Consider the following 12,500-nt stretch of genomic DNA (forward strand, 5'->3'; position numbering starts at 1 on the left):
TGGGGGTGTTGGAGGAAGTGTTGTGTTGAGCGGTGGTGTTGGAGGAAGTGTTGTGTGTTGAGCGGTGGTGTTGGAGGAAGTGTTGTGTTGAGCGGTGGTGTTGCGAGAAATGTTGAGTGTTTGTGTTGGAGGAAATGTTGTGTGTCGAGCGGTGGTGTTGAAGGAAGTGTTGTGTTGAGCGGTGGTGTTGGAGGAAGTGTTGTGTTGAGCGGTGGTGTTGGAGGAAGTGTTGTGTTGAGCGGTGGTGTTGAAGGAAGTGTTGTGTTGAGCGGTGGTGTTGAAGGAAGTGTTGTGTTGAGCGGTGGTGTTGGAGGAAGTGTTGTGTGTTACCTGGTTACCTGGAGGTTATTCCGGGGATCAACGCCTCCGCGGCCCGGTCCATGACCAGGCCTCCCGATGGATCAGGGCTTGATCAACTAGGCTGTTACTGCTGGCCGCACGCAGTCCAACGTACGAGCCACAGCCCGGCTGATCCGGCACTGACTTTAGGCATCTGTCCAGCTCTCTCTTGAAGGCAGCCAGGGGTTTATTGGCAATTCCCCTAATGCTTGATGGGAGGCTGTTGAACAGTCTTGGGCCCCGGACACTTATGGTGTTTTCTCTTAGTGTACCAATGGCGCCCCTACTTTTAATTGGGGGCATTTTGCATCGCCTGCCCAGTCTTTTACTTTCGTAGGGAGTGATTTCTGTGTGCAGATTTGGGTCCATTCCTTCCAAGATTTTCCAAGTGTAGATTATGATGTATCTCTCCCTCCTGCATTCCAACGAGTACAAGTCAAGTGCTTCCAAGCGTTCCCAGTAGTTAAGGTGCTTGACAGAACTTAGACGCGCAGTAAAGGATCTCTGTACACTCTCTAGATCTGCGATTTCACCTGCTTTGAATGGAGATGTTAATATACAGCAGTATTCCAGCCTAGAGAGAACAAGTGATTTGAAAAGGATCATCATGGGCTTGGCATCTCTTGTTTTGAAAGTTCTCATTATCCATCCTATCATTTTCTTTGCACGTGCGATCGTGGCACTGTTGTGATCCTTGAAATTGAGATCCTCAGACATTACTACTCCCAGGTCCCTTACATTATTTTTCCGCTCTATTGTATGGCCAGTCTGTAGTATACTCTGTTCTAGTTATTATCTCCTCCAGTTTTCCATAACGGAGTAGTTGGAATTTGAGCGGTGGTGTCGGAAATAGTGTTGAATGTTCAGTGGTGGTGAATAATCGAGGATTTGGCGAGATTCTGCATTGAAGGAAGTGTTGGTGTGTTGGGGTAAGTGACACGGGAATCACTTGAGGTTGTGGTGGTGGTGTTTATGGTGACGGTATGGTGTCTGTGGTGGTGATGTTGCTGGTGGTGTCTGTGGTAGTGGTGGTACTGGTGGTGTCTGTGGTGGTAGTGCTAGTGGTGTCTGTGGTGGTAGTGCTAGTGGTGTCTGTGGTGCTGCTCCTTTTGGTGTGGTGGTGGTGCTAGTAGTGATTGTGGTGCTGGTGGTGTCTATGGTGGTATTGGTGGTGTCTATGGTGGCTGTGTCTGTGACGTTGGTGGCACTGGTGGTGTCTGTGGTGGTACTGGTGGTATCTGTGGTGATGCTGCTGGTGGTGCCTGTGGTGGTATCTGTGGTGATGCTGCTGGTGGTGTCTGTGGTGGCGTGGGTAGTTTGCTCGGTGGCAAAATATTCCTGCTGATGTTGGTTGATGCAGCATTGGTGGTAGCTGTGGGTGCTGGTACTTGGTACTTGGTGCTGGCTATAACCGCAGAAACACTGCATTAGCCTCAAGTATAGAGTGAGACACATTAGGATTTACGAAATCGTAATGACACGATTGCACTCTCTGCTCGCGGGTTCTAACCCCGCCCATGGTATGGCTTGAGGCACATTAGCCAGGCTGTTGTTGTTGTTGCTGCCGCCGCTGCTGATGATGATGTCTGGTCCAGAGTGGAGGTCACTACTGAGCTATCATGTCGTTCTTCTCTTGTGAGTTGAGGAAACCAAACATGAACACAGTACAGTGCTATAAAACTATCTAATACGTTCTCCATGGGTTTCCTCGTCTCATCCACAAGTCTCTGCTACACTTTGTTGTTTCTCCTCTCATGCTTAAAACTACCACCTAACAAGGTATTCAGCTTTTCAAGTTCCAAACAGTGACTCTCATTGTCTCATCTGCAAATCTTTGGCTATTCTGTCCCCTCAAGGAAGGTTCCTTGATGTTGGTGAGGGGCTCTTGATTTAGGGAATTGGATCTGTGCTCCAGTTCCCCGAATTAAGCCTGAATGCCTTCCACATCCCCCCCCAGGCGCTGTATAATCCTCCGGGTTTAGCGCTTCCCCCTTGATTATAATAATTTGGCTATTCTGGAATTGTGTAATTTTAGAAGGGAAGAGAATGCACAGTTACGTAATTTCACGTTCTAGATTTAAAATTTGTATTGAAAGCACTTTTAAACACGAGGGAATACATGTGTATACCATCCCTTTGGATAGGAGAAAGTAGAGGAGGGATCCTCAGACACTGTCGTTTATCTATGTGTTAGTAATCGTGCTCTCTGCCCCTGATGACCCGCGCTAATATTGTTACTACACCCACAGTGAGTAGATGCCAAGTGTATACACTACACCTAGAGGTGTGTACAATCTGTGTATATGCTGAGAAGTGTGCATCTCAGTGTATGAGTATATACAAGAATAGGTATCTCGGTGTATATATGCTAGGAGGTGTGTATTTCATTATGTATACATCAAAATGTGGAAAAATTGTGATTTTTTCAAGCGCTTTCGTGATTTCTCATATTATGAAGGAACTGTTAATGTGAGAAATCATGAAATCGCTTGGAAATTCACTTATTTTTTCAAGGTACTTATTTTGCATATTGTGATCGCATCAAAATGTGTATATCCCTCCATTCATGTATATACACGTATAGTTTACTTTATTTCCTGTATTCTAAATGAAAGTATTTTTTTATATTATTGTAGGTAACTGCTGCCAGATGACCCAAGTGCAGGCAGTAGGTTTTGGAACAAGTAACTGACCTGTCTCTCTCTCTCTCTCTCTGATCTCTCTCAGGTAAGAACATCCCTCTGCACGTGGTGATCGAGACTATCCCTCTATGTGGTGTAGGGATGGAGGAGCTGCGGGGAAGGATAGAGATGGACACCTACGCCCTCATCTCTGGCAACACCCGCTTCACTGACCTGCTTCAGGCAGCGCTGGTTAAACTTGGCTATTCTGAGGAACTTATATATGCCAGGGGTGAGTCCTCGCTCTTCTCTCAGCCTTTCCTGCTGCCTGTTCTCAATCTTTCTTCAGTTCTTCCTCCCTGCCTTGTTCTCAGTCTTTCTTTAGTGCTTCCTTCCTACCTTATTCTCAGTCTTTCTTCAGTGCTTCCTGCCTGCCTCTTCCCAGTATTTCTTCAGTTCTTCCTCCCTTGTTCTCAGTCTTTCTTTAGTGCTTCCTGCCTGCCTGTTCTCAGTCTTTCTTCAGTGGTTCTGCCTACCTTGTTCTCAGACTTTCTTCAGTGCTTCCTGCCTGCCTTGTTCTCAGTCTTTCTTCAGTACTTCCTTCATGCCTATTCTCAGTCTTCTCTCCTGCCTATTCTTGTCTTCCTTCCCGCCCATTCTTGTCTTTCTGCTTGTTCTAAGCCTTTCTTTGGCGCTTCCTTCCTGCCTTCCTCGCTGCATTATTTTGTTTCTTGTTTCTATCATTCTTTCCTTCCTTCTGAACCTTATTTTTTACTATATTCAGTACAGACTTTCATGAGTGCCAGTTGATTTTAGTTTTTGTTAATGATTCTCTTATATTGATGGTGTTGACATGAGCAGCAGCAGGAGAAAGAGAAGGGTAACCCTTGCTTACTGCCTGGCCTTCTGCAGGTCTTCTACAACTGAGGAACTGGCGGCCACTGCCCTTAGAGCACATCCCTGAGACTGAGGACAAGACCGTGGCTGAGGTGTTATGTGATGTGGCACCCCTTGCCACCCTTCACGTCCGTATCTACAGGTAGATGCTCCCTTACCTGTGTTCCCCTGTACGTTCTGTCTAGTGGAAGGTGCTCCCTGTACGTTTTGTCTAGTGGAAGGTGCTCCCTGTACGTTCTGTCTAGTGGAAGGTGCTCCCTGTACGTTCTGTCTAGTGGAAGGTGCTCCCTGTACATTCTGTCTAGTAGAAGGTACTCCCTTATTTGTGTTCCCTGTACGTTGTGTCTAGTGGAAGGTGTTCCCTGTACGTTCTGTCTAGTAGAAGGTACTCCCTTATTTGTGTTCCCTGTACGTTGTGTCTAGTGGAAGGTGCTCCCTGTACGTTCTGTCTAGTAGAAGGTACTCCCTTATTTGTGTTCCCTGTACGTTGTGTCTAGTGGAAGGTGCTCCCTGTACGTTCTGTCTAGTGGAAGGTGCTCCCTGTACGTTCTGTCTAGTGGAAGGTGCTTCCGGTACGTTCTGTCTAGTGGAAGGTGCTCCCTGTACGTTCTGTCTAGTGGAAGGTGCTTCCTGTACGTTCTTTAACTGAGTTCGTATATATTCTTATATACCGGTAGATACTCCCTTTCCTACAACTACAACTACGATTAGTGCTACTACTAATAATATTACTAATACTGCTACTACTACTACTACTACCACCACAACTACTACCGCTACTACTATTATTACTACTTATAATAATAATAATATTATTTTTGTTATTACTATTATTATTATCATTATTATTTATTATTATTATTAATGAGTGGGTGTTGAGACATATACACACTCATGGCTGATACTGTAGCCTCCACAAGCCTCGCCTTCACAACCGTCACACAGTCTTGCCAGTTTAAACGCAACGGAACCTGACATTTCTTTAGCAAATTCGCTAAAGATAAACTGTGTCTGTGTTTCCCAGTTACTTCTTTTTTTTTTTTTTTGCACGCGTTTTATATATATTTTTTTCAGGTAGGATATTAGCCAGGCTCGCAGGGGGATGACAGCAGCAGGGAGGGCCGCGGAGTTTCGGATAGGAAAAAAAAGAAAAAGTTTGAGAGCGAGATAGACTGTCAAACAGGCAAAGGATATATATATATATATATATATATATATATATATATATATATATATATATATATATATATATATATATATATATATATATATATTCGCACAGTACGTGTATATACGACTAGGTGTGTATCTCTTCTCTTTGCGTATATACTTGGAGAAGTTTGTATGTATATATTTGTATATATACGAGGAAGGTGCGTTTCTCGGTGTGTATATCCACTGATAGTGAATAATGATCGTTAACTCGTGGATTACAGTTGCTTTGGTGTTAGTGTGCAGGTGAATTGTAGCCTTCATGACCCCACGAGGAGTTGATATTCTTTATACCTGAGAGACAGAGACAGAGGAGTGAGAGAGAGAGATAGAGAGAGAGATAGAGAGAGAGAGAGAGAGAGAGAGAGATAGAGATAAATAGAGAGAGAGAGAGAGATAAAGAAAGAGAGAGAGAATGTGAGCTGTGTGGATCAGAGGGAATAAAAGCCAGCATCAGATAATCTTCTGTAGAAGCTAAAGCTCCGTCTTACACGTTTAGTCATGAAGTCACTTCTCTCTCTCTCTCTCTCTCTCTCTCTCATCGCTATATAGATTTGCAAGCTCATGAGTAGAGCTTAATCCCTTGAGGTTTTTGCGTTATTGTTCCAAGACTTGTGTGTGTGTGTGTGTGTGTGTGTGTGTGTGTGTGTGTACTCACCTAATTGTGGTTGCAGGGGTCGAGGTGCAGCTCCTGGCCCCTAGCTGGGTTGTTTGATTCCAGCACCAGTGGCTGATAATTTTTTTTGCCTTGAAACTGTACATAAGAGTTGACGTCTACTGATGTTGTTCCAAGTCTGGTACTGTTTATCTAAGTTATTGTTCCACTCTGGTACTTTTGTTGTATTCTTGTTCCTTTGTTCCACTTCATAACTTCTTGTACATGTTCCCTCTGTTCCACTTCTTAATTTTGTTTGTATCTCTTGCTTATCCGTTGTTTCCACTCTGGTACTCTTAATTTTGTTGCACTCTTTGCTACTGTTGTTCCCAATCCTGGTACTCTTGTTGTACTCTTGTACCGTTGTTCCACTCTGGTACTCTTGTTGTACTCTTGTACCGTTGTTCCACTCTGGTACTCTTGTTGTACTCTTGTACCGTTGTTCCACTCTGGTACTCTTGTTGTATTCTTGTACCGTTGTTCTAGTCTGGTACTGTTATATTCTGGTATCATTGTTCCAGTCTGTTACTGTTATGTTCTGGTATCATTGTACCACTCGGGTACTGTTCTTAACGTCCGTTTCTTTTGTAGTCTGGTACCGTTGTTCCAGCATGATACTGTTCCAGTTGAGTACCGTTGTTTCATGAATGGAGAGAGGCAGGAATGACAGTTTTGTGCCAGAACAGCAGCGTTGTACCAGAACAACAATTTTTTACCAGGACAAAAAATTTGCACTAGAACGGTTTTGTACCAGAACAAAAGTTTTGTATCAGAACAAGTATTACACCAGAGCAATATCATTCTGCCAGAACAAAAGTTTTGTACCAGAACAACAGTTTTGCACCAGAACAAGTATTACACCAGAGCAATATCATTGTGCCAGAACAAAAGTTTTGTACCAGAACAACAGTTTTGGACCAGAACAAGTATTACACCAGAGCAATATCATTGTGCCAGAACAAAAGTTTTGTACCAGAACAACAGTTTTGGACCAGAACAAGTATTACACCAGAGCAATATCATTGTGCCAGAACAAAAGTTTTGTACCAGAACAACAGTTTTGCACCAGAACAAGTATTACACCAGAGCAATATCATTGTGCCAGAACAAAAGTTTTGTACCAGAACAACAGTTTTGCACCAGAACAAGTATTACACCAGAGCAATATCATTGTGCCAGAACAAAAGTTTTGTACCAGAACAACAGTTTTGTACCAGAACAAGAGTGTGTAAGCGGAGCTCAGCTACTGACATGCTCACCTCAGGCAGGATTTATCCCTCTCTGAAAAAAAATATTTATGTCATTTAATATAACAATATCCAAGTATCATGAGAGAGAGAGAGAGAGAGAGAGAGAGAGAGAGAGAGAGAGAGAGAGAGAGAGAGAGAGAGAGAGAGAGAGATTTTAAACGCAATAGGCAAAGGTTTTAAAAGGAGGAAAATGGTGAATGAGAGCAATTATTGTTCACACTGGGAAAGATACAACGTAAACAGAGAGAAAACACAACGGTGACTGGGAAATATACGAGAGAGACAACAGGCGCAGTGAGAGATGCAACAGAAACAGAGAGAGACAACGGAAATAGATAAAGACAATTCAGAGATAACGGAAACAAATATAAAACAGAATCAGGAGGATACAACAGAAACGGAAACATACTAGAGAAAGACAACGGAAAGAGAGACACAACAATGAAAAGCAGGGGTGTCACTAGCACGTTAAGAGACAATACAATAAGTGTCAGGGGCCCGAGACTGTTCAACTGCCTCCCAGTATACATAAGGGGGATTACCAATAGACCCCTGGCAGTCTTCAAGCAGGCACTGGACAAGCACCTAAAGTCGGTACCTGACCAGCCGGGCTATGGCTCGTATGTTGGATTGCGTGCAGCCAGCAGTAACAGCCTGGTTGATCAGGCTCTGATCCACCAGGAGGCCTGGTCACAGACCGGGCCGCGGGGGGGGTTGACCCCCGGAACTCTCTCCAGGTAAACTCCAGAAACAGAGAAAGACGCAGTTGAAACACACATCGGAGAGAGACAACAGAAACAGAAAGACAAAAACAGATAAAGACAACGGAAATAGAGAAAACAACAGAAACAGAGAAAGACAAGAGAAACAGAAAGGCAACAGAAATAGAGAAAGACAACAGAAACAGAGAAAAAAGGCAGGAAGAGAGGAAAAGAGCAAGCGAGCAATAATTACACTGAGAGGCAAGAGGAAGACAAGTTATGGAGAAAGGCTGTTACATCAGTGTTGAATTGGAGGCGGTGAATCAGTAGAAGAATGGTAATCCACATAGCGTCGGTCTTAATCCTCAGTATAAAGGCCCCGATCCCACGTTGCGTCACGAAGCGCGATCTAATCCTCGAAACCTTACACACCCAGCTGCAGCTGTGTGAGGGGTTCCCCCACCTATACTGCCCCCCACACACACGCTGCACAACCCCTTCCCCCCTCCCTTCCTACAGGCTTCCATCCCCTCCCATCACATGCTTCCACCCCCCCCCCACACAGACAAAAACAGAGAAACATATGGGTATGATTCTTTACACCCCACCTGCCCCTTCCCACCTAGCAGTGAAAATAGGTACCTGTGTGTCCAGTGGAAGATGTGTCAGAAAACTGCAGTACCTGCTGGTACTGCAGTTTTTCTTACTGTGTAAGAAACTCCAGTACCTGCTGGAATGTTACACTCTGTAAGATACTCCAGTACCTGCTGGAATGTTACACTCTGTAAGAAACTCCAGTACCTGCTGGAATGTTACACTCTGTAAGAAACTCCAGTACCTGCTGGAATGTTACACTCTGTAAGAAACTCCAGTACCTGCTGGAATGTTACACTCTGTAAGAAACTCCAGTACCTGCTGGAATGTTACACTCTGTAAGAAACTCCAGTACCTGCTGGAATGTTACACTCTGTAAGATACTCCAGTACCTGCTGGAATGTTATACTGTGTAAGAAACTCCAGTACCTGCTGGAATGTTATACTGTGTAAGAAACTCCAGTACCTGCTGGAATGTTATACTGTGTAAGAAACTCCAGTACCTGCTGGAATGTTATACTGTGTAAGAAACTCCAGTACCTGCTGGAATGTTATACTCTGTAAGACACTCCAGTACCTGCTGGAATGTTACACTCTGTAAGAAACTCCAGTACCTGCTGGAATGTTACACTCTGTAAGAAACTCCAGTACCTGCTGGAATGTTACACTCTGTAAGAAACTCCAGTACCTGCTGGAATGTTACACTCTGTAAGAAACTCCAGTACCTGCTGGAATGTTACACTCTGTAAGATACTCCAGTACCTGCTGGAATGTTATACTGTGTAAGAAACTCCAGTACCTGCTGGAATGTTATACTGTGTAAGAAACTCCAGTACCTGTTGGAATGTTATACTGTGTAAGAAACTCCAGTACCTGCTGGAATGTTATACTCTGTAAGACACTCCAGTACCTGCTGGAATGTTACACTCTGTAAGAAACTCCAGTACCTGCTGGAATGTTACACTCTGTAAGAAACTCCAGTACCTGCTGGAATGTTACACTCTGTAAGAAACTCCAGTACCTGCTGGAATGTTACACTCTGTAAGAAACTCCAGTACCTGCTGGAATGTTACACTCTGTAAGATACTCCAGTACCTGCTGGAATGTTATACTGTGTAAGAAACTCCAGTACCTGCTGGAATGTTATACTGTGTAAGAAACTCCAGTACCTGTTGGAATGTTATACTGTGTAAGAAACTCCAGTACCTGTTGGAATGTTATACTGTGTAAGAAACTCCAGTACCTGTTGGAATGTTATACTGTGTAAGAAACTCCAGTACCTGCTGGAATGTTATACTCTGTAAGACACTCCAGTACCTGCTGGAATGTTATACTCTGTAAGACACTCCAGTACCTGCTGGAATGTTACACTCTGTAAGAAACTCCAGTACCTGCTGGAATGTTATACTCTGTAAGACACTCCAGTACCTGCTGGAAGTATTCAGGTCTTGCGTCAAATGTATCCCATCTCGGCAATAGTTGACTGCGTTCCTTCACTATAAGCGCTCTTCACGTTCTGTGTACCATATTATATAATACCTTATAGCAGTGTGTGTACTGATAAAGGATGGGGGGAAGGTGGGGGGGGGAGAGGGGGAGTGGGATATTCACATGGCTTCAGGAAGATACTCAAATATTTGTCCTTGGAGAAACCATACCACGGGTGGGGTTTGAACCCGCGGTCAGAGAGTCTCAAAACTCTAGACCGTCTCGATGGTCTGGAGTTTTGAGACTCTCTGACTGCGGGTTCAAACCCCACCCGTGGTATGGTTTGTTTGCAATCGTGTCACTACGATTTCGTGTATCCTTGGAGCTTTTATATATACTTCACCGAGACTGCGGGTCCCTACAGCTTGTAGTATAGGTGGATCCCACCAGGTGATATCACATTATGCAAAACAACCAACCACTGTGACAAAAATAGTAAAGTTCAAAACACTTTCGTAATTTCTTACATTATCAAGGTCCTTGATGATGTGAGAAATCACGAAAGCACTTGGAAGTTAGCAACTTTTTTTATTTTTCACAGTTTTTTCCATTTATGTTAATGTAAAAATTAATAATTTTGTACCAAAAGAACCTTAGAAAACTCACCTAACTTTATTAAAACAAATGCAATTTAATCTAGCTCAATCCACTTAAATATATTTTAGATAAGTTATATATATATATATATATATATATATATATATATATATATATATATATATATATATATATATATATATATATATATATATATATATATATATATATATATCTGTGTGTGTGTGTGTGTGTGTGTGTGTGTGTATTATATGTAAGCTAGTGTGTGTGTCGCGTAAGAAAGCCAAAAAAAGTCATTATAGATAGTAGTATACTATGTATATACAGAGTCTAAAGCTCAGCCATATCCCAGACTCTCCCCTCCCTAGTCTCTCCTAGCCCTCACTCTCCCCTACCGTGACTCTCCTAGCCCTCACTCTCCCCTACCGTGACTCTCCTAGCCCTCACTCTCCCCTACCGTGACTCTCCTAGCCCTCACTCTCCCCTCCCTAGTCTCTCCTAGCCCTCACCCTCCCCTCCCTAGTCTCTCCTAGCCCTCACCCTCCCCTCCCGTGTCTCTCCTAGCCCTCACTCTCCCCTACCGTGACTCTCCTAGCCCTCACCCTCCCCAACCGTGACTCTACTAGCCCTCACCCTCCCCTACCATGACTCTACTAGCCCTCACTCTCCTCTTCCGTGTCTCTCCTAGCCCTCACCCTCCCCTACCGTGATTCTCCTAGCCCTCACCCTCCCCTACCGTGACTCTCCTAGCCCTCACCCTCCCCTACCGTGACTCTCCTAGCCCTCACCCTCACCCTCCCCTACCGTAACTCTCCTAGCCCTCACCCTCCCCTACCGTGACTCTCCTAGCTCTCACCCTCCCCTACCGTGACCCTCCTAGCCCTCACTCTCCCCTACCGTGACTCTCCTAGCCCTCACCCTCCCCTACCGTGACTCTCCTAGCCCTCACCCTCCCCTACCGTGACTCTCCTAGCCCTCACCCTCCCCTACCGTAACACTCCTAGCCCTCACCCTCCCCTACCGTGACTCTCGTAGCCCTCACTCTCCCCTACCGTGACTCCTAGCCCTCACCCTCCCCTACCGTGACTCTCCTAGCCCTCACCCTCCCCTACCGTGACTCTCCTAGCCCTCACCCTCCCCTACCGTGACTCTTGTAGCCCTCACCCTCCCCTACCGTGACTCTCGTACCCCTCACTCTCCCCTACCGTGACTCCTAGCCCTCACTCTCCCCTACCGTGACTCCTAGCCCTCACTCTTCCCTACCGTGACTCCTAGCCCTCACCCTCCCCTACCGTGACTCTCCTAGCCCTCACCCTCCCCTACCGTGACTCTCCTAGCCCTCACCCTCCCCTACCGTGACTCTCGTAGCCCTCACCCTCCCCTACCTTGACCCTCCTAGCCCTCACTCTCCCCTACCGTAACTCTCCTAGCCCTCACTCTCCCCTACCGTGACTCCTAGCCCTCACTCTCCCCTACCGTGAATCTCCTAGCCCTCACTCTCCCCTACCGTGACTCTCCTAGCCCTCACTCTCCCCTCCCTTGTCTCTCCTAGCCCTCACCCTCCCCTACCGTGACTCCTAGCCCTCACTCTCCCCTTCCGTAACTCTCCTAGCCCTCACTTTCCCCTACCGTGACTCTCCTAGCTCTCACTCTCCCCTACCGTGACTCTCCTAGCCCTCACTCTCCCCTACCGTGACTCTCCTAGCCCTCACTCTCCCCTACCGTGACTCTCCTAGCCCTCACTCTCCCGTACCGTGACTCTCCTAGCCCTCACTCTCTCCTACCGTGACTCTCCTACCTCTCACTCTCCCCTACCGTGACTCTCCTAGTCCTCACCCTCCCCTACCGTGACTCCTAGCCCTCACCATCCCCTACCTTGACTCCTAGCCCTCGCCCTCCCCTACCGTGACTCTCCTAGCCCTCACCCTCCCCTACCTTGACTCTCCTAGCCCTCACCCTCCCCTACCGTGACTCTCCTAGCCCTCACTCTCCCCTACTGTGACTCTCCTAGCCCTCACCCTCCCCTACCTTGACTCTCCTAGCCCTCACCCTCTCCTACCTTGACTCTCCTAGCCCTCACCCTCCCCTACCGTGACTCTCCTAGCTCTCACCCTCCCCTACCGTGACTCTCCTAGCCCTCACCCTCCTCTACCGTGACTCTCCTAACCCTCACCCTCCCCTACCT

The 12,500-nt window shown here is 46.0% G+C and overlaps 1 protein-coding gene across 4 annotated transcripts in view; it reads left to right on the forward strand.

Moving 5' to 3' along the window:
- dve (SATB1_N and homeodomain domain-containing protein dve) overlaps positions 1 to 12,500 on the forward strand; it is a 587,509-nt gene that overhangs the window by 435,756 nt on the left and 139,253 nt on the right. For all 4 annotated transcript variants that reach the window (XM_053777528.2, XM_053777529.2, XM_070086148.1 and 1 more), the window contains exons 3-4: positions 3,067 to 3,252; positions 3,873 to 3,999. In XM_053777528.2, the coding sequence (XP_053633503.1) occupies positions 3,123 to 3,252; positions 3,873 to 3,999 (257 nt within the window). In that variant the 5' untranslated portion in view covers positions 3,067 to 3,122. The remainder of the gene's footprint in view (positions 1 to 3,066; positions 3,253 to 3,872; positions 4,000 to 12,500) is intronic.

The sequence above is a fragment of the Cherax quadricarinatus genome, chromosome 18, assembly GCF_038502225.1.
Source record: "Cherax quadricarinatus isolate ZL_2023a chromosome 18, ASM3850222v1, whole genome shotgun sequence".
NCBI classification, from domain to species: domain Eukaryota; kingdom Metazoa; phylum Arthropoda; class Malacostraca; order Decapoda; family Parastacidae; genus Cherax; species Cherax quadricarinatus.